This window comes from Diadema setosum, chromosome 22 (assembly GCF_964275005.1).
Source record: "Diadema setosum chromosome 22, eeDiaSeto1, whole genome shotgun sequence".
Taxonomy (NCBI): Eukaryota; Metazoa; Echinodermata; class Echinoidea; order Diadematoida; family Diadematidae; genus Diadema; species Diadema setosum.
In genome coordinates, this window is record NC_092706.1 from 16,006,472 (window position 1) to 16,030,792 (window position 24,321).

Below are 24,321 nucleotides of genomic sequence, written 5' to 3' on the forward strand. Positions count from 1 at the left end.
ATCCCTTTAAGGAACAGTTTCAAAAGATGTGAAGAGCTCACTTCCGAGGCAAACATAAAAGCAACAAAAATATCTTTGAACCTTGAACACAGAATTTAAAATGTGTGTGGGCAAAGGCGAAACCAACAACACTCCCCCCTGTTTGTTTGGAGAGTGTTATTTGTTCCTCATTTTATTTCCAGATTTTCCTCAAACTGAATGTGATAATGGTTTGATAAGGACAGTACAAAGAGTGACTCATGTCTTCTTCCTAAATGGCTTGCAGTTGGTCAATCAAACAGAGAAAACTGAAAATGAAAACCATATTGAATACTTTAAACAGATCTAATACTGACTATTCATCTTTCTTCTCAACCTCAATCTTTGAAGAGTTCCTCAGGAATTTCCTTTTCTATCCTTTTCTATGTCTCTTTTCCTGTGGTTAGGTGGATATTGTGTGGATGTAATATAAATTTCCTACTACAATAACCTCTTGACACGTTTCAGACAGTTGTGAAAACATTTACATACTTTTGGTAGGATACTAATGTGTTTCACACTAACAGCACAAACAAAAGGATACTACACCAATTTTATCAATGGAGGGAAATATTTGATGTGGCTCTACTGATCATCAAACAATTGCCCACTGATTACCCACTAGATGATTTGTAAATAGAAATCATGGATCTTGTGACTGAGTTCAGTGTATTTCACAGTAATTGAGACCTTGATCTAAAACCAGAGGAGACATACATTTTGCAACTGTTCTCTCTGTCAGTGATGTCACTCAAAAGAGTCTACATCAAAGAGTACATGAAAAAAAAAAAATAACCCAAACATTTTCTATGGCAACAAACTAATGTGTAAACACATTCACCTAATGAAATAGACATCATACCAATTCTGTGAATTATGATTGTGATTTGAAACTGTGATTCATAAATAAACATGGATGTAATATATATATATATATATATATATATATATATATACATATATATATTTCAATTGGAAGATTTTGCATGAACATCCATAACTTCACGTCAAGAATCAGTGACTTCATTGCAATTGGAAGTCATTAACCTAACATTGTCAGAGTAAAATATTTGGGTACCAGATTTACACTAATCTTAAAAAGGTACAGTGTCAAGAATATACCAATTCAGGCATATCCACATGTCCAAATAGTGATAGAGCAACTCAGTCATTGATGCTTACAATGCCTCAAAAATTGCTAACAGAAATATTTGACAGTAATACTGTGGAAAGGATGTATTTTGCATGTTCAGAGAGTGTGCTGCTGCTAGGGCACACTTTTATGATTTTGTTTTTTTATCAATAAATGGGCTAGCATGTGGGAGCTGTTTTATGAGTCATATCACTTAAATAGGCCCAGTTCCAGTGCAGTGATTAAGTCATTGAGAGTAATGATTGTAGAATTGTCAATTAATGGGGTATTCACTTTGGAGGGGGGGGGGGGTTGGGATGAGTAAATGTTCAACAGAGAATTTTCATTTGTACTGTAAATAATGATTACCAATGTGTGCATCACTCTGTTGTTTGCTACTGTATCACCAACATGAGGTACCAAACAAGAGTGTACAAAACACATTGGAAGCTTAGAAAGTCCAAGAAGATTAAATTTTGACTTCAGAAGACCAATGCCATTTCCATTCTCTCACTGTCTGATCAAGGGAGAGCTTTGGCTGAAATCAAGCTGCATGCAATTCAAATCTGTTTTTGTCAAGTGCCACATTGAAATGTGTCAAACTGGGGAAAGTATTTCTTGAAACTCCTTCCTATGTATCAAAAGACAAGAAAGAAAAGAAAGGCACATCTGTTGGATTTTATCACAAAATCAGATTGCATTACTGCAATCTTACAAATGAAGAATACAGTTTTTCATAGCCCAGCTTTATAAACTCCAGCCCAGCTTTATAAACTCCTCTGTTTAACATTCAGTGTCCATCATTGTTAGTGTTGATGCAATATGAATGAAAAATTTAAAAAGAAAAATCATTCAACTTACCGGCACAGAGTAGAAAAGCGACATGTTTACTTCTACCTGGAATTCTCAGATCATGAAATTGAAAGCAAAGCTGCTGATTTTGAGAAGATGACTACTGCAAAGTCTAAAATCTTGCCGATATACGCATTGATCCAAAATTCTAGACGAGCATGAGTCACATGTCAAAGTTCATGAATGTCAAAAGGTCATGGTCCGTACAAAATCACTTTGTCCCACGCTCTTCCTCCAGAAAGAATCAACATACAAATGCTTCCTCTATTCTTTTTTTTTTTTTTTTTGCTTTTCTTCTTATTTTTTTTTCCACAGCAAAAGTAGCACAAGTTGGGAGCAAATTGCAGACTATACCAGAAGCAAGAGCCTGCAAAGTGGGAAACGATACATGAATCTTCCTACCTTGGCAACAGCATCATACCCTTGGTATACATTTAACAGATAACACACAATAAGTTCAGAGTTCACAACTTTTATGAGTTGGCATCACATCCACAATGTCTACAAAGCACGAAACGGGGCCAACCATGAGAATTAAAGACGCGAATCAAACCACATGTAAAGCAACAAATAAGCTATGAAGAGCACAGTACCACTGACAGTGAAGAATAAAAAAATAGTAGCCACAAGAAAGCCCCCTATCTATGTACAGTGATGGAGTAGTTATGAAGTTGGGACTGAACAGTTTGGGATGCACTGCAATAGGGCAAGGGTGTTAGTCACTTGAAATGGCAGGGAGGAGGGGGGAGGGAGGGATGGTCATCAATCGATGAGTGATGGTAGCTAAGTTGGGGTGTTGATGAGAGAGAGAAAGAAGAGGAGGAGGAGAAGGAGGAGGAGGAGGTGGAGGTGAGAGGAAAGGCATGGCTCTGGAAGATAGACTAAGGATTGAAGAGAAACCATGCTAAAGTATTCATGGGGGGGGGGGAGAAATGAGGAGGAGTGGGTTTGGTAGAAAAGAAGATAGTGCACATAGTGACTAGGGATTGTATGGGGAAGGTGAGGTGGTGGAGGGGAGCAGGAGTCCAGGGGTGAGAAAGGCAAAGAAAATCAAATATTCGTCGCTGGGGTGACAAAACCTCGTATCTCAAAAATGTCAAATGTTCAGGAGAGCCAAAAAACATGGCGGCCAAAGCACTATACTGAATGGGATATCCGCCCCTTTGACATGCCATGGTGGCTTCATTTTTGGGGTAAGACAGCTGGGATTTGGACAGGACATCACTTAACCGATTATTTGACCACTAATGCAAAAAAGTCATTTTCACCAAAATTTGAGATACAAGGTCTTGTCACCCCAGCGACGATATATGAATACATAAGCATTATGACTGCAACAAGTAAGTCTGAGAAGTTTCCTTCCTAACGGAGCATCAGTTTGATGAGAAAAGAAAGAATAGTGAAGAGGGTGGGGTAGAGGTAGAGAAAGGACAAGCTGTAGGGAAAGACGGAAGATAGACTAGCAGGATGGGGTTTGGAGGAGAGAGGGGTGAAAGAGGGGGAGGGAGGGGAGAAGAGATGGGGCCCTAAAGGACAGACCATATTGGACAGCAGGAGGAATGTGTGTCATCCAGTGATACCAGGATGACTCACTGATGATGTAGTAAAGTTATATCATGAGACTCTCCTTGATACAGGAGACTTTGTGGTCTCATGCTGCCAGGCAAATATTTCAACCACAAAACCAGAAAAATCAAAACTGTGGTCATATGCACGCACTGAACTTTTGATTATGGCATATACAAAATAGCTATTCTGGCCATCTGATTACAGGGGCAATTCTAAATTGAAAATATTGCTGAATTGCAAATATTGCTCAATTACAGATACTTGCTGAAGCTGTCAGCTCCAACAAAGTTATAGATGTAGTTGAAACTTGGAGATGAAGTACACATTACCGTACAAAGCGTATTATATGACAAAGACCATCCAAAAAGCTATATGCTTGATCTATTTCACATGAGAAAAGGCTTGATGAAAGACTACACCTTCTTCATCATACAGTTAAACTGCAGATTAGTCTTCATTCATGTCTCTGAGATAACTTGTATTATACACATATATGCATGTCTGTAGCACAATTCATAGCAAGCTCTGTTTGGGTGGGCAGTCAGCCAGAATGTACACAGAGACTGGAATCTTTCTTCCAAAGTTTACTCTTGCTGGCAGTCATAAACATCAGTGCTGTAAAATTACAAGATGGGTCATCAGTCTGTAGGATGGTTTCAACAGAAGAATGGTGAGATAATTGCGCTACAGGACAGCTCTCATGATACATCATTTTGATTTGAGGCACATATTTCAACAAATGAAGTGGGAATGGCCGCAGACCAGACTTTCTGAATGCAGAATGATCTACTGGTTTGATTATTTTTGTGGGTGGGGTGGGGGGTGGGGGGGGGGGTCTATTCTCATGGATGGGTGTAGGACAAGGTTAAGATAAAGCCAGATGAATCATTGAGAATAAGATAAAGACGAGATGGAGATGGGAAGAAGATCGGAGATAAAGGATGGAATGGAGGAAGAGGGGAGTGAATGTATAGGGATGATTACATGATGAGGACACACACCAACACACACACACACACACACATATGAAATTACGCAGAACATATTTTGAGATCTTGAAGTCTTTTTAACATCCCATTCTATATTTTCGTCATGACTTTTTTCCCCACAGAGGAGTGTAGAGGAACATAAGGTAGGAAGCCATTTCAATACAATTAGAGCAGCTGATACTGTGAGTGCTAATTTTAGCTGTCCCCTTAGTTGAAAAACTGAAATACAGACCCCAGCTACGTGTCCTTTCACTTTGCTCTGAGATGCCGAAAGGTCAGATGAGAGCTGGCCCATGGCAGCCTGGAATGCTGAACAGCACTGGAGCCAGAGAAGCCGGCATTTCAAGGAAATTGCCTCATCACACAAACTGCTGGCTTTTCTGATATTGCCTGCAAGGCCAGTCACTGGCCAGAGAATGAAGGGGGATCGGGGAGGAGATGAGGAAACTGGAAGAGGAAGACATCAGGAGGGATGAAACTAAACCACACCCATCACTGAATACTGGCCTTCACTCTCCAAAGATGGAGCAGTGTTTTTGGCTTTCCATATTAATGGAATTGTGAAATAACATGGTATTCACAATCATTAATATTAGGACTCTCCTGCTGTGCTCTGTGCATGATGATGATGGTGAACAGTAAACCTTGCTGGTTATCTATCTCTCTCCAACAGACCCATCTGCACAACTGACTGCTGCACTCTTGCTGAAGATGCCTGACAATTTAGGTATTGATGATGATAGTGGTTACTGTGATTAGCAGATGCTAACATACAGGAAAGGAAAACAGGCCATGGCATCACTGTCATTCATTTTCTGTAAATACATTTCAGAATTCTAAATACAAACAAAACATAATTCAGGAAAGAATTTTGGAACAGACATTAGCTTTTATGATGGTATTTTCATTTTTAATTTTACTATATGACTATTTGTGCAATTAGTCCAATATGTATTCAATTTATATTTGATTTGCTAGAATGGTAGGTGCTGACAATGGGGATAATGACTAGCACTAATGATGATGATGATGATCACAATGACAACAACAAAATGTTGATTTTTATAATGGCAATGATAACAGTAATAGCAACAGTAGTAGTAAGTATAATAGTAATAGTAATAGTAACAATAAACAATACCATTGTTTATCATTTTATCGTAATATGCAGCAGTGTCTCAAAACAGCAACAACTACACTTGTTTCTCTGCATATCTATCCAGATGGGTATGACCAGTGGTCTTGTTACTCTACCCACACAGGGGTAAATGACACATCATGGGGATAGGAACAGCCTTGGAAGCTAGCTGGTTCCTCAACACTCTCGGCTTCTTGTGATCTAGGCACTGTCATGGAACCGTCAAGGAGATCAGATCACATGCTCTATGTCAACATCTACTGTAGAAAGGTCAGAGGTCATTATGGCACAGTGCCTCACCAACCTGCTGGTACCCCTTTAAAGGTAAAATGTCATGTTGTGGGGACACAACAGGATACACAATCTATGAAAGAAACTTAATAAAGATTTACCAATTATTCTTTCAAACTTGAGACATTACATGATGTGTCCTTAAATCTTAACATCATACTGATAGTTCATTATACTAAGCTTTAATTGCTTGACCTTTGATTTGCTTCACTGCACACTGGAAATGTTACAATAACAGAATGTCATGAATTGGAATATGTTTCATTGCAAACAATGAAAAATTCTTTGATTATATTTTTGTTCAAATAATGATCATGAATGTGATACTAGATGGACACTATAAAACATACATGCAGCTCAGGTACATGTTGATTTACATTTTGATAATAATGTCACAAAGTCTGAAAACATGGGCACTTTATTTGCCAGGCTAAATGAGAGATTTGCAAATATTTTTTTATTATAACAAATACTACCAGTTCTCCTAAAAATGGTCAGTTGGTCAGTCAGTCTTTAAAAGGAAAGTTTAGTCTGTGTTCATTGAATGCCCTCTTGTCCAACATGTGTGATTATCTGTTATCTTGTGTCTTGTAGCAATGACTCTAGCTACCAAGATGACAGCAAGCCAAATGTTTTGGGAATATTTTACAAAGATACATCCAGGACAAAAATTGTGTAAGCCTTGAATTGAGTATGACCATGAACTAACTGGCCACAGATGAGAGTGTATGCATCAGAGCTCTGCGTGTGACAAGGGTAGATGTATTGGTGAGCCGTGTGGGAAGTGGGAAAAGAGGCATTTCATCTGGATGTTTTTTGATTCTCAGATCCAAGAGTCAGATGAAGCAATCTATTCATTACCAGTTGTCAGTTATCTGGTTTACAAGAAATAGACTGCATTGGTAGAAGCATCTGTCACAGTGACAGAAATAGTCCAATGCAGAGGAATGGAGAGGGGTTAAGGTTGTTAATGATGAACAGACCACCCCCAGCCCACTTTGGAACAGTCTCGCCTGTAGGTGTCATAAAGCATGTGCCTGTTCTCAGTAGAATGTCCCATTAACGCAATGGGTAATGAGTTCAAAGTATGCATTTTATTTCCTCATCCCCTGTAGACAAATAGTATGGCCCAGGAGGCAGATAAGCACTACTGTATCAATTTCCCTCTGACTGTTCGACTCCTTTGTTTGCGGCGATCTATTAATACAAACTGATATATAGCTATGGCAAATACATCTGGGCAAGCACACAGACATAACCTCTCTGATGAATGGAATGGCCTACAGGATTTGATTTCAATTCCAGCCTCCATCACTCATTGGACCATTCCACTTTAGTTGAGGGATGAGTGCAGCTCTATATCATGATATATAATCTGACCTTGAACCCCAAAAAGATTGACAATACTTCATCCTCAAAGTAGGCTTACCCCTGTGCACATTCATCCTGGGTACTACAGTTTGCTTGGACTATTCCAATGCACATGACAGGTTAAATGAAAAACATTGTTTTTAAAGAAAGATGTATTACTACTCATTTCAGAAAATGTCAAACCTCTACATCTTTATATCCATTTGAAGCACATAAATCAATTAGACAAAGGGAAAAGCAGCCACCAGCATACAGTAGCTACTTGTATTACATCTACCTTGTGGTTAAATCAGAGTTTAAATATTTGTTGCGAAGAAGATAGTCCTAATTACAGAGGTGAGACGTTGGTGACTCTATAGTGAAAACTGATTGTTTTAGTCTGTGGTTATCTTCAAAGCGAAGACAAATATGTGGATCTAAGATAAGTTGAATTACAAGTAGCAATCTAAATGCAGGAATAAAGCCGTGTGTAATCAAGAAAACACTTTGCTGCAATTAGTGAACTATCAGAAAGACTGTGCACTTTATGATGATGTACTTCAATGGGTAGATATGAAGAGTTTGAATGCCAAAACAGATAAACAGCATTTTCAAAGTTTTTTTTTCAGTAAGGTCATCACAAAATACAGAAAAATTGATCTTTTCAATGAAACTGCACTAGTTACATAAAAGGAAATATTTTTGAAGATAATAAAATAATCACATATATTCTAACAATTACTTTCTTTGTTTTTCAGCAGCTTTAATCTCAAATACCTCATAATGATAAAAATAGACATATGATATAATATCTTCTATCTAAACTCTTGATTATGTGGGTGATGTTAAGGGGGAATTAGCTGCTTCAGAGTCACATGGCCTTAAAAACCACAGTACAAAAAGGCAAAGATATCACTTTGATATAGAATACACAGAAAAAAGCAACCTTCCGGCTCTATTTCAAGTTCCTTATATAATCAAAATGTGTGACATCACTGAGACTGGGGATTTTTTTTTTATTACAATAATTTGATTCTGTTTGTCAAGGTGAGAAGAAAGCTCTGTCACCCACATGATCTACGAAAACAAAATTAACATGTTATAACCCTCTGGACCTTCAGTTAATTCTTGATAGTTGATCTTTGTCAATTCACTTGATTAAAATTCCACATTTGTTGGGCTGCAATAATTGAAACAGTCATAGCACAGTCAACCCAATTCTGAAAGGATAATGCCAGTTTTACTCAAATATAATCATGAATTGTAATCAACATATTACACACACACACACACACACACACATATTCATCATCATCTTCACTGTCATATTCATCATCATAATCATAATCACATATTTAACTGAGTGTCGTATTTACAAATACATACTCATGCTTGGCTATACATTTCGTGGTAAAGCAGTAAGATTGTATTCCTGCCCCCGTCCTCCCCTCCCCCATACTGTCAAACATGTAGAACATAAAGTGATGAGCCTCTTTCCCAGAGAGTATGTTGATTGGACCACCCACAGCTTGCTGCAAAAGCTTCGTCTTTCCAATTCACCTATCAATCAATCCAGATCACAAGCTTTAATCCTTTCAATGCCAAAACGTTGTCTTCGGAATGAAAATCTCTCTTCAAGGATTTCAAGATCCTCTGATATTCAAAAGACTTTTACTTAACTACAATTGCACCACTATATTTAAAAGACTTTTACTTCCCTACCACTACATTTATATGTGTTAGTTATTGTACCTTTGATTATGAAAACTATTTTTAAATCACAAATAACGAACTTTTTAAACATCTTATTCAATAGTTAAGTCATGTGTTTATTTAAAATATCTCTTCTGAAGAAAAAAAAAATCTGGATCTGAAGATGTCATGTGAGCAGGATAATTAAAAATGCAGCTACCAATTTCTTGTATCTGAACATCTGATGACCATGCACATTTTAAGTGATAGTTGTCGTACTAGCAGTTATAGTAAAAGCAGCAATAAGACAATGATAATGATTAGATAATGATAATCATAATGTCAGTAACAATAACAACAGCCGTGATGATAACAATAATGATAATACTATTATCATTGCCACAATGTACACTTAATACCATGCCACGTATGTTAGAATATGACATGAGGTTCTTTGACATACTTTCTCTAAAAGCAAAATGAATGGAGAATAGAAAACTCAATACCTTGTTTGGGTGTAGTTGCTTCTTTCATGACAATCTTATCTATGCTTGCAAAGCTTATAAACTTGAATATCCCACAGTGACAGAAAGCAATCAATAGCATCACTTCTGCTTAGCTTCCCTACCACCTTTTTCTTCCTCCACAAATTTCACAATTCTCTTTCTCTTCTCTTCAACCTCTCTGTTCTTTGAATTCTATCTTTTAGCTTAGAAGTTTGCCATCTGTCGAAACTTTTCTTCTCACCTGCCGACTAGACTTGAAACCCAACGTGACAAGCTGTAATGCTCCACATCAACTTTGTTTATCATCTCCCGTTCCTTCCACCTACAATCGTTTATCGCTCCTGACTCTTGCCCCACCCCAATGACAGCCAACATTTCTCTAAGAATTCTCTAAAAACTTTTAAATATCTCTTATTACTGCTGTCACTTTTCACACATACACACACATACACACAATCTCTCCCTTTCACTCTCTCTCTCTCTCTCTCTCTCTCTCTCTCCTTTTGCAGTAACTGGAAAAGGCAACTCTCTCCTACACATACTATCTCTTTCTCCCTTTGATATGCTCCTTTTTTCCACAAACAAACATATTTTCTCTCCCCCTCACAATTTATATCTCTCTTTCTTTTTAAAGGGATAGTATAGTTTTGGTTAAAATGGGTAGTCTAGTTTTAACTTTTTGCAAGATAATTAGAAACAACTGATACAAAATATTAAAGAGCATACAATTCTAAGAGGACTGGCTAGTTTATTTGATGAAAATCAGTTTTGAAATGGCTGAGATATTCAAAAACAAAGTAAACCAAAGTAGTCCTATGATAAAAGGTGATGGGACCCACTTCCTATCAGACCACTTTGTTTTATTCTGTTTTTGGATATCTCAGCCATTTCAAAACTGATTTTTTTATCAAATAAATGTTTTAATCCCCCTTAGAACTGTATGCTCTTGAATATTTCATATAAGTTGTTTCTAATTATCTTACAAAAATTAAAACCTGAATCCCTATCTCAATCAAAACTATACCATCATTTTATTTTTCATACACACACATACACATACACACATATACATTCACCCTTGTCCTGATATTTCTTCTTGAGTCACTAGTGGTATGTTCCACCCATCCAGTACTGTCTGCTCACTTTGTCTTCTCTGTGTCTATCTTGTCTTATATAACCTCCATATATTCCACTGAATTTCTACTTCAGTCTTATCTGCCTACCCTTTTTCAGCTCACAGAAGTTTTTCTTCACTCAGTACCTGCTGATCTCTATCTTTAACCCCCCCCCCCCCCCACGACAGACATTAATGAGTGCCATCAACCCATGGCGCAACTTTATTGGAGTCGACGCCGCTGACGTGGGATGCAAGATTTGGGGGGACGGTAATATGGAAGGCGCGTGGCGCGTCCGACCTTTTAATCAGGTGAGGTATGTTTGCCGCAGATCACAGGAGAGGAGGCAAGCACCGTAGACGATGCGGAGCGGAGATAAGTAACTCCACGTTGTGCTCGGGGAGCGGGAGACATGTTTTGGTTCTTGGCTTCTACTCCATGCAACATACTAGTGGCATGAATGATATTTGAGGCATGCTCTGGCGACAAATCAGTGGAAATATCATCCTCCATGCTAATAATAGAGCGGCTCAAGAAATGAAACTACACACACTTTATTCAAGCTAATCAGTCATGACATGCTACCAAGCAGATGTTTTCCAAGACCAACCTCCACACCACAACAGCATCAAACATACATACAAACTTATCAATAGTACATAGTCTCTTACATCCCTGACAATAACAGCATACAAAAAAAAAAAAAATCTCCCATTTGTTCTGCATGCAAATCTTCAATTAGTTTTCTTTTTTTGATGTTTATTAATTACAAAAGTACATCCTACATGCACATGGTAAATGTAAAAGGACTCAATTTTCAGTGGGGTAGAGTGAAAAATGTTCAGAATGTATAAATTGAAACAAATGAATCAACAAAATAAATTTTAAAAAAAAAGAAAAATTGAGTACTTACAATCATATGAAAAAAGTGTCAACAAATAGTCAGAATGCATTAAGTTATCCTGAACACACTACATAAAATACAACAGTTTGTGATTGTTTTTGTTTGTTTGTTTGTTGTGATGTACATATAATAAGTGCACTATGGTATTCACAATTCTGTTTGGGGGCCAACACATGTAATTTAAGCATGTAGTGTTTCAAAGGTGAATTATGCTTGTGATTATAAATTCACTCTGACATTAAGGTAAAACAAGTACTGGAAACAGTCGAAGCAATAATCCTGATGGTCAGTATAAGCGTGAATATTCAAGAAAGTTTGTCTCCTGGTTTTGGCTGTCAGATGCCTAGTCCTGATCTTCCTTGTGGGTGAATTTGAAGGAGTAAATAGCCCTTACTTGCCAACAAAAATTCAAGCCACATAGCAAGCTCGTCTCTCAAGGGATGGACACAATGTGTGGAATTTCAAGAATGTTTGGAGTAGTGACAAAGATACTTCACAACAATGTCAGGAATCCTTGTTAGTAAGCTCTTGATTGAGGAAAGGGTACAAAAGATGAAAAAGAAGGGTCAATCTTGTGACAGTGAAGCTTTGATTGAATGTGTCAAAATTGCCCTCTGCTTCTTCTTCTTTTTCCCCCTTTTTTTTTTGGGGGGGGGGGGTGGTTTTATTAAACTGGTTATTGGCAGTCCAAGAAGCTGTGACCAGAATTTGCAGAAATTGCATCCTGACAAATAAAAGTAATATGTTCATACACAGCAGTATCAGCACAGATGATCATAAATCCTCCATCATATTTTCATGTCAAAAAGTAATGTGTTCAGCATCTTTAACTCTGAACTAAGTATCTCAAAAGATAATTATGTATCACTGCACATATACATGTATGTAAAAAAAAAAAATCAGACCTGAAATTTAATATTCAGGGCATTAAAATGATGCTTTGATAAATACAAAACAAATTTCAAATGAATAACACTTTGGCATATATGCATTTCTGTAGGTATGTTTCACATTAGACATTTTTTTTTTCTAAATCTAAATACTTGTATACATATCAATCCTTCTTAAGATAAAATAATGTTACCAGACTTTGTCTGGGAATAATCTGCAAGTTTCCTCTACCTTTAGACAATGTCACATGTTTTTGCAATTTTATGTCTTGTTTATTCTTTTCAAAACATCCATATATGATGTAAGCAGACAGCAGTGTCCTTCTAAAGCAATTTACCTGACAATACAAATCTCTCAAGACCTTCCTCCAGGATAATCATTGGCTACAGTCTAATATTTCCCCAGCTTCACTGTGACAAATTGGAAATTGCACTATCAGGGACATGCAGTGGTCAACATGAATTGCAAATGCTGTCAACAATATCACTTTACCATCAAAATATACCATCCACAAACTCGACGCATTTATCCAAAGCAACAAGCAGTCTATGAATTGGCCCCTGGATTCAGTTTAATGAGGACATTCACAATCCCCCACCATACATCTGTAAAGCCTGCTTAATGCCATTACCTCTAATTGAAACAGCACACACGTTTCACCCCTGACAATGCACTGACACTGATCACACGTGAGCAAGAAAGCATCAAGAGCCCCTAGATCTCATTCAGCGTGTAAAATGTGTTGGCTTGAAACCACGGACCATCACATTCAATCAATACTTCCGAAAACGATACTCCTTTAGTGTGTTTTCATGTGAAAAAGTGTCCTTTCATTGCATATAGATACTGCTGATATCATATGGATATCAGAAATGATTTCAAACTTATAAAAGGACTTGCTTGTTATCATGTTTATTAAACACATTTCTCAACATTTTAGTTACATGAGTCCAGTACACGCAACTCCTTTAAGTGTACAAGCAAGCTGTATTTGCTAAAATCATGAAAACATATTGAAAATAGATCAATTCATTACTGCCCTGTATTTCTCTTAATCTTTACTACATGCACTTTCAGGAGTTCATAGGCATGAGTATAATGTACCCAGTAGCATTTTTGTCAGTACTTCATCCACAACATCATGGCATCTTTGTAATGTTTGCCACTACAAAGTAAAGTCTTTAAAAAAAAGAAGGTAGAATAGACCCTAATTCAACATAAACAATAGAATATAGATTATGTCAAATTTCCAATTAGATAGGTAATTAAAGGATTGGAACATCTTACTGTCTGCCCTGGTGTTAACAAACAAACACCATCTATATTCGTTTGGTTATTTTTTGTTTGTTAAGGCGTTTCAAGCATCCCCAGCAAAACCAACAACCACCCAATAGCAATGCAAAAATTGATGTATAACATCCATGCCCTGGTTTGCTCAATATGCCATCTTTTTCGACAGGGAGTCAAAGAATACCAACCACATGACATTATTAAGGCTGGAACAGGCTATTCTGGCATCAACTGCCAATCATCATATTCAGACAAAATTTGTTAGAAATCAGAAGGGTTGGCCGAAAGAGGCCACAACCTGTCAAGGGTATATGTCACAAGAACTATTTTTAGAGCATTTTGTTTTGCCACACAACACTCATCATTACCCAACTCACACCCCACCAAAACAATGTACGAGCTCAATATGGTTTTGACCTCTTCAGAGGCAGGGAAGAGGAAAAACAAGAATATTACCTTTCAAACCATTTCCTTCACACACTTTCTCATCTGTTTATTTCTGATCTCTCTTTCTTTTTTGTTCTTTCCAAGGGACACACCTTCTTTTCTTCTATGATTGTGATGATTTGTATACCATGTTCTTCACCTCATTTCATGACAAATACCTAAAGGTACTGGGGGGGGGGGGGGGAGGGGGGTGGCTTATCATATCATATCATATCATATCATATCATATCATATCATATCATATCATATCATATCATATCATATCATATCATATCATATCATATCATATCATATCATATCATATCATATCATATCATATCATATCATATCATATCATATCATATCATATCATATATCATATCATATCATATATCATATCATATCATATCATATCATATCATATCATATCATATCATATCACATCATACCATATCATATCATATCATATCATATCATACCATACCATATCATATCAGTACATGAGAGGCATATGAAATTTGAAACACACTATTTTCTTTGAAAAAGATAACTCGTCTCTTACCTTATACTCACACCGTTTGTGGCAAGCAAATCTACACCCTGCAGTAAGATAATGGAAAATAAAGAAAATGATGGTATGAAAAAAAAAATGTATGGTGTCCATTTCAGAAGTATTTTGAAGCACTTTACAGTTCAAGATATACTAAGAGATTACATCACAAAAACATTAATAATCTACAAACAAAACATACACATGCATACAATTCATGAATTACATACTCATTGATATTTGTTCTTCAATTAGGTGAATCTTGAGTTTCTGTTTGAAAGTGTCACTAGGATATGGTGACATTCAGTGCAGTGTAAAAGCATGATTGGAGGATTAAGAGCTGAGCTGTTTTGTTTACGCTATATATCAGGAAACATAAACATAAGTCCATTATGGAACTGCCTCGCATGAAATAACAGTTTTGGCTGAAATTAGAGACAGTAAAAACACACATAAAGAGAATATTAACTTGGTACTATATGTCTCTATGATTACTAGGTTTGAACTCAAACTTGATTTGTCATTCATTCATTTGATTAGAAATATTCTTCAAATGGAAAGAACTGATTTTAGTACATTGTTTTCCTCCAGACAGCTCGTTTATCCCTAGAATTCTAGAATAAATCTCTCTTTCTATCAAAATCTTGTCACACTATCTAGGGTATTGTTTGCCACCACATGATCATGTTAGAATGTCACTTTTGATGATAATGGTGTAAGAGATATTTACATCCAAGTCTCCTCATTTCTATTTCAAATGATAAGATTGTCTCCTTTCACACACTTTGTTTGTATGTTGGTAATCTTGGCCACAATACAAACATGTGTATATAGCTGTTATGTTTAACTTTTTTTCACATTACGGAACTTGCTCAGTATTATTATTGTACGGTCAGACAGAAATATCATACTGTGTATGATAAATATTTTGCATGGTTTATATTTTCACAGATTTTGTGAGTTGGATACTATTTGCAAATTTAAAAACACTCGAAAATATTAACTCTGATCCCGACATGAATGTGACGTGCATGCATACACTTCTCTGTTCAGTACTGTACTCCACAAACGCAAATCTAACCACTCATGAAATTGTTGGGAAGTCCCACTTCGTGAAAAATTAGACTGGCTAAATATATGGTGTATACAGTAATTAATTATCGTATGAAGGTGATGCTACTCATTTGGCAATATAGGGAATGAGCTCTATATTAAATTATAGATGGTTCTGTATTTGATTACAGATGACTCAAATCAAGTAATATTTATATAGCCTTTTCACTTTCATCTGAGGTTTTCTTTAGTTACTTGTTTGACAATGGCAAAAAAAAAAAAGACAAGACCATCTGCTCCTGGCAGTTGCATTCAACTCACCTCTGCAGGACCGTCCCTCGTTCCATATGATCTCTTTGCAGACACCACAGCTGTGAGGGTTTCTGAACACCCGTGTTTTGAATGTGTGGGACTGAGGGTCTATAGCTTCTTGGGGCTGCAGTGAACAGAAGAGATGGAAAAAAGAACACATTAATGACATACAAATATTTCACCCAAGATGTCTTTGGTTTGTTTTTTTGCTTTTTTCTTTAAAACAAAATGATAATTTCCCTAGAACCAAACTTTCCTCTTCAGAAAACAACAACAAAAAAGTCTGTCATCATGTTTAAAACTGTATATTTGGTTTGACAAATCAGTATTAGCTCTGTGAAAACCCTGTATAACCACTGACTTTTGATCATTCTCCTTGACCATTTCTATAGGTTTACAGACACCACAGTTTATGGTATAAACTGAGTGGTGTCTCTCACATAGTCTTAGAAGTAAAAAAAAAAAAGAAAGAAAGAAAGAAAAGGAAAAAGTGTGTATACATGATGTATCATCAGATATATTTATAGCAATGGCTAAAACAAAACCTGGTGTATCAAAAAATTAAGCAGCCATGTAATTGTAAGAGTAATTCATGCTCTGAACATTGTAAAAGTGACATAGAAATTAAATGAACATTTGATCAATAAGGTAAAGTAAAGTAATGTTACTAGTAAATTATTGCATTCATGAGCTATGCACTTTTTTGACATTGTTAAAAAAATGCAATAAAACCTAATTGCAAATTTTATCAAAACTGGCTGCAGAGTATGCCTAAAAAAAGGCTTCAATTTATGTGGAAATAAAAGGAAAATTGCACATAAGGACACACACCATCCCTAAACCTGTCTATGCATTGTCAACATCAATACAAGAAAACAGCCATGACAAAAGCCTACAGCATTAAACTGTCACAAATAATGTCCCTGATTTAAGGATACATACTGACTAAGCAAGCTGAATTTCACTCAATGTCTGTCCCACATTATCCTCGAACAAACTTCTTTCTATAAGTACCATAAATCATGAATATTCAAAATCACGCCAGTATAAGACCACTCCGATCAATATTCCACTCTTTGCTTGCCATGGATAACCACTGTATGGCCACAACATATATGTATTTGTCCTACAAGCACTGACTAATCAACCAAATACCAATTACCTATTCAATTAATCAACATATCAATTACTCACTCATGCACATGCATACTCTTCTGCGCAATTGAATCAATCAATGATTAGCACACAGCTTCATTCTTTCATCCTTTCAAAAAGCCGACATCAGAGTGAATATCACTCTTTCACTCATATCAAATAATCATTCATTCATGCATTCATTTATCTCATTAAATGGAAATCAATCTTAGGTACAGTGGGCCCCAAATACAAATCTGATTTGGTTTCCAGCAATGCTTCAAAGAGTGCTTTCTTGGATGACCCCCCCAAAAAAAAAGAGAGAGAAAAAAAGAAAAGATCACGGAAATCATCTTTACGACACAAATTATTCTACAATGTCCTGCCTAGAGTACTAGTTCAGTTCCTGCTCAATCTAATTTGAGGTGGTGTACCAAATTTCACTGTTTTATAAAAACATTGAAACATATGAAACTTTGAAATTTCATTACTCTCTTATTTCTAAATTTTTATAATGTATTTCAACCTGTTGACAGCTACACATCGTCCTGAGTATACTTGGGCAGGTGTCTTCAGGGAAACATGTGTTATAGCAAAATAAGCTTCATCCTCAATGGATTAAATTGGATTTCACTGGAGAAACATAAAAAAGTCACTATCTATTGGTGTGGTATGACTTTGAAATTGATATGTACATAAATGTAGGTAGGGGCCTACTGTAATTGCCTCATTTTTGTCTGAAAAACTGAATATGTACGAGAATAACTCTGCAGAAATGAAAACCATATTATACATATATTATGGCTTCATCACATAGGATACAAGGAATGCAAGTCTGAAAAAAAAAAAAACCCTGCCTAATATTTACATCCCCCGAACAGCTAACAGAATAATTGTCACATTGCAACATTTGCAGAGCAAGAGAAAGCATGAACTAAATAGAAATAAAAGGTCAATAGCATTTTCCCACGAAATGAACACAAAATTAAGGAAGGTAAACAGGAAGCGTGGTTGTATGCACTCCTACATGACGTAGCACCATTGACGTTTCAGTCCATTTCTTCTCCCAATTGTTTGCTTGGTCGCTAAATTTTACAATAAGAAATGAATCTAAAAAAAGGGTCCTCTTCCTCATTTTGCTGAGTATACATGATCCTACAAAGCTGATAGGTTGCAAGACAGAAACCTCAGTATATGACTTCATTGTCGTGACTTGATGCCATTAGTCAGATAATACATGATAACCACATAGGAACAATGATAACCAAAATGGAGCACATGAGAGCAGGATAAAGATTTACATTTGTTTTTCTATAGAAAACCACAGGGGTCTTAAATACCCTATTGTTTGGATGAATAAGTTGAAAATTTCCCCTACAGATCACAGGCACCACTGAATGGGCTGTTTTCCAGAATCAAAATGAATAATACAGTGCAGTGGCGGATCCAGAGGGGGCGCAACCGGCGCACGCCCCCCCCCCCCTTTATTTTTCGTTAAAAATAAATGAAATAAAAAGAAAAAAACGAAATGAAACCCGGAATAATTAGTCACGCCCCCCCCCCCCCCGCCTTTACAGAATTCCTGGATCTGCCCCTGCAATGACGTAAGAAACTTAAAGGACAATTTCACCTTCATAAACATAAGGATTGAGAGAATGCAGCAATGTTAGTAGAACACATCAGTGAAAGTTTGAGGAAAATTGGACAATCGATGCAAAAGTTATGAATTTTTAAAACTTTTGTGTTGGAACTGCTGGATGAGGAGACTACTAAGGCTTGTGATGTCATATGAGTACAACAGTATAAAGAAAATGTAAAGAAAATTCAACATATCTTTACTTTTTTCGAATAATAAAAGAGCACATGACTTATCTCTTTCTAAAGGCAATGAGAATAATAATTATTACCCATAACATATGTCAGTAACGAGTCAAGGGAATGTATACTTTTTTCAAAAGATGAAATTTTGTGAAATTCTATTTATATTTTCCTTATATTGTTGTACGCATGTGACATCATACACTGAAGTAGTCTTCTCTTCCAGCGGTGACTGCACAAAAACTTCAAAAATTCATAACTTTTGAACGGATTGTCTAATTTTCCTCACACTTTCAATGATGTGTTCTACTAATATTGCTACATTCTTTCAATCCTTATGTTAATGAAGGTGAACTACATACAATTTCTATTTACAATAGGTTCTCATTCCCTCAACTTGTGACAGAGATAATTATATTAAGAGTTATTATTCATGCCTTCAGGAAAAGTTAGGTCAAATGCTCTTGTAAAGTCCTAAAAAATCACATTAATGGAAATTATTTTCATTGAATGTACATATTGGCTTAGCTTTCTACAGTACACACTGTGGCTATAATGTTAGTAGAATGGATGGGAAGAAATGATCACCAGTAGTTGCTAAACTGTTCCCAAACTCGATCAGTAATTTTCAAACCAACAGAGTAGAATGGTCACAAAATATTGGGCAAATGCCAATTTCCCAATTTATTCTTTTTCGATATTTGAGGTAGTTTTTGTTGATGTTGCTTAGCAACCTCTGTATGATTTTTACTGCCAGCTTGAATGGCCCAGCCCTCCTTCCCTGAATACGTCATGGGAGGGGAAGAAGGAGTGGACTGGAGGGTAGATCTAAAATGTATTGTTCTGTTTGACAGGCATTTTCAATGGTCTGTATGCACTGCAATGATTATAACCATTTCTCTGCATTCCTATTTTGTTCTTTTTTATGGCTAATTTCACATAGCCTCGCATTGAAGGCTGTAGTAAGCACAATCTACCAGCCTTTACTAGGCTTCAAATCCAGGAATGCATTTACTTTTTATGTAAACAGAAGAGCTTCCAAGCTCGTCTTAGAAACCAAAGACCTGAGCTACTGTGACACTAATCAACAAAGTTTGATAACATTCTCCATTTGACTCACTTCAAAGTTTCCTGTCTCTTTCCAAGCGTGATGGTGGAAAGGATTTGATGGTAGAGAGAGCACAGAATTCCAAAGGATGTAAATCGCAGCTTTTATGGTATCTGGACAGTGGCTGGGGCTAGTATTGGCCATTCACCCTCCTGAAGCAGTATGTCAGCCACTGATCTTCTACCAGGGACACAATAATTATGTTCAGATGGTGATCCCTAATTTCGAGGATCGCTATCATCGAGGATACGCTCTGGCCCCCTAACTTACAGGGTGTTCAGACGCATTAAAAAAAAAAATTATACTAAACTGTTACAGCTATACCAAAATGGTAAAGCTCTACGATAAATTTACATGTCTGAACACTGACCTAGAAACAACGTATAATGAAACGACCGTCAGAGCATCGTTTCGAACTAGAACTCGATAACGACTCAGCATTCCGTTAACATCTGAACGCATGGTGACCATAACACAGTAGGCCTATAGACCGATTCTGTGACGCGCTATGTGTATTTTTGGCACGGGCAGCGCCATTACTGCGGTGTCTCAGCCGACCCCCCCTCCTCTCTCCCCACCCCTCTCATGCGCACGGAATGAAAAACTGATGCATGGTTGTTTTAGCCAATGGGCGTCTCGTACTGAGTGCGCGAATGCTTGCTTAGTGCGCGAACCTTTGTTACAAGTGCGCGATAAACATGTTGCCCGTGGGGTGGGGGAGAGGAGGGGAGGTCGGCGAAGACACCTCAAAATGAGCTTATGGCTGCGCCCAGTGCCACAAATTGTCTGCTGCCCTCAACGAACCTGAATCGGTCTATAACTGAGCGCGCATGAAAGGTGACCCTCTTCCTCTCACTAGCAGTGACATCATGACCATAACAACCCGCGCAGTGGAAAATTGCGCATCTATACGTTTTCCAGATCGGTCAAGATTACAGCTATACGATGATTCTTTATACGTCATTTCTTTATCGAGTTGTGGTATAAGCTGGCTTGTGCCTGAACAGGGGGTATGATGCACATTCATATGACAATGGTGCCACACTATGAGTCTATCCTCGAAGACAGCTATCCTTGAGGTAAGAGATCACCGTCTGAATGCAACTAACATCTGAGGAGACATGATCATCACAATGAATACTATTTTAAATATTCCAACCCTGGATCTACACAGTAACTGGATTATACACACCCATCACAACATTCATTTCCCACAAAAAGTGGGAGTGGACCTCATGCTTGTGGACCAATAGAAAATTAGAAGGATGGAAAACAGTATGATGTTGCCCACAGATGTAACATACAATCAATCTGGCAGGAGGACATAAACTCTACACAAAGTCCATACACTCACAATCCCTCTAATGAATCATTTCTTCCATTGGCTAACACCATAAACCATAGACTCCTGTCAATCATTCAAGACCAGAGGACACAAACCCAGTCTTAGCACTTAAACATGTTGATATCTACCAGCAATTACAACACATAGATAGAACAAAAACAGAAATGTACAAATTTTACAGGAAATGCATTTCAGAATGTTAGTTTGCTGTAGGAGAGGTTGTGTGGCACAAGTTAAATATAATTTTGATGTAAAATATTTGTTAATCAACATATCAGTGAGCTCATTTCACATGGAAAGAATCTCTTGAGAAAAAAAGAGTTGACAAGGTCATGTGATTATTTGACCACTTACACAGCATTCCTTGCTTATTTTCAAAATGATTCTTTCCATCATTCTTATACAGCTATGTCATTGCTAAGATATTCTTACACACCTTTCAAAAGAAAGAAAATACATAAACACTGATGTAAGAACTCAAATCCTACTTCCCTTGGTTAAAAATAAATTCCCCCTAAAATGATAAGTAGTGTTGCACAAGGCACACCACAGTAATATGATATTTGCAGTTTCTTTGAGGAGTTGGTAAGATGCAATGGTAGATGATTTGACATGCAGAAGGAACTTCTCATACTTTTGCTCAAACATTCACCAATCTGTTGATCACATGCCGCTGCTTTTCTTCAAAACAACTTGCCTCAAGGATAAATTCTCATTCAAAACTAAGGGGAAGCAATGTTGTCTTTTTGCCACATTGATGTGTGTGACATATTACCTTGTTATCAAGGCAAAATAGGCACTGGCAAATTCTACAAATACTCTGGTGTGCCAGGGTGCTGTAAGCTGTACATGCTGACTTATATAATTCCTTTTCTCTCCTGGCCTTGTAAAGCAAGAGAGTTTGAAAAAGTTGTCTGGAAAAAGAAAACACCTCATAAAACATCATCTTTTCTGTCACTGTCATTGCTATGCTTGATTTGGAGATAAAGAATTTGTGGCAATTTGTTTAATTTGCACATACTGCTGATAAAGTTGAATAGCACAACATGAAATGACATCTATGCAGATCTACTGACAATCCATTGACACTGCTGCTCTATATCCATAATAGCATAATCTGTTTGGATCCAGGACACGTTTTGTATCTAGGACGCTGAAGAATAGGGTTTGTCAAACATGGAGGTGGTATGTGCCTTCAAGCAATGGCTAGATGAGTTTTCTTTTGAAAAGATGAAGAAAGAAACACCTGTCGACAGAAGACTCGGGATTGAATCATCTCCACATTTGTGTATTATCCAAAGGCACTGTCAAATATCCACACTAGTATTCATATAACCACAAGATTTCCAAAATACTACCATTATCAATATGAGAGCATTCGATGACACATCGCCGTCAAGCACAATATTTGTATGGAGGTATTCAAACTACACAACCTGTTGCAGTATTTGATAATCATGCAATGTAGCAGTAGATTCTCATTCATAGGTATGAAACTCACTCTTGCATATAGTAAAGTACACACTTTGGAAGAGCCTTTGCCCACCATGTCAATGACATTGGTTGGTTAAACCAGGGAGGTGTAAGAAAAGGAGAGACAACTCCTGCTCTCCTTTGAAGGATGCGCAGCAACCGCCGAGAAGCTATGCGCTTAACTACAGGTGGAAATCAGGTGCTTTGACAAAAGAGAGCATCAATAATCGGGACAAGCGCTCTCACATCTAGAAATACTTGCCCCCACTGCATTTCGCTCTCTCTCTTTCAATGTGATGTCAACAATGAATTTGTGTACCTTGAATTAGAGCAGCGAATCAAAATGCAGTGTAAAACTGACAATTTTAATAGCAAATAGTTTAAAAGCACGCTGGTGCACGCTGGTGCACGCTTTAGCGAAGTACTTTATTTGAAAGATCAAAATATCCCAGATTAAAGGATAGAAAACTAACATGCGGAAATGTGCGCATTATAGAAAACTATTAGGTTTTTAAGAGGGCCTAATTTTCATTTCATTTCGATTTGCGCATTACGAAGAAACTAGAAATACATGTTTATAATATTGAATTCTTTCCTAAACTACTCTTAATCAATTCGAGTATTTCATTTAAAATTTTACGGGGGAATAAAGTTTGTAATTCAACGAAAGGTGAAATGCGTTCTTCGTCTCCGAACTTCGCCTTGCAACAAGAGCGGTGCAGAGCATGACTTCAAAGCGTATAGTGGAATGCTAGACATCCCATTGTAACGCTTTGAAACCAAACATGTGTTTGCGTGAATTACGAACGAGTTGTCTCTCCTTTTCTTGCACCTCCCTGGTTAAACCTACTGAAGACTGGTCCTGAGGATACTCAGGCAAGTGTCTATGGAAAATATGTGTTAGAGCAATATCAGCTTGTTGTCAACAGGTTAACTCAACATATATTTGCATGAGGCATACCTATTTGCATGCCTACTGGTAAGACCAGACATGAGTAAAAATAAAAAGATACCACAAAAAAAAAATGAATAAATGAATAAATAAATGAATAAATGAATAAATACATAAATACATAAATAAATAATTGCATTGAATAAATAAATAAATAAATAAATAAATTATAAGGATATATGACTGAATTACAACAAGGATTACTGAAAATCATTTTAATAAGAGTGCATAAATTGACAGGTAATGTAACATTGTACATCCATATGTTATAAATCCATATATTGTGTAGCAATATGAAGTCTTTGATCTGATTTGGGAGAAAGCTAGTATTTGACATTTAATACTTTGGCATCCACATTTTCATGTCTACTCCTATCATTTGTCTAGTTGACTTGATATGTTTTTGGGGGTTT

General features: G+C 36.9%; 1 protein-coding gene across 1 annotated transcript in view; it reads right to left on the reverse strand.

Annotated features, from left to right (window-relative positions):
• The window catches only part of LOC140245490 (tensin-1-like), a 305,353-nt gene that overhangs the window by 144,376 nt on the left and 136,656 nt on the right, over positions 1-24,321 (reverse strand). Inside the window, exons 2-3 of the mRNA XM_072325060.1 lie at positions 16,088-16,202; positions 14,726-14,763 (exon numbers count right to left, since the gene is read on the reverse strand). Coding sequence (XP_072181161.1) covers positions 14,726-14,763; positions 16,088-16,202 — 153 coding nt within the window. The remainder of the gene's footprint in view (positions 1-14,725; positions 14,764-16,087; positions 16,203-24,321) is intronic.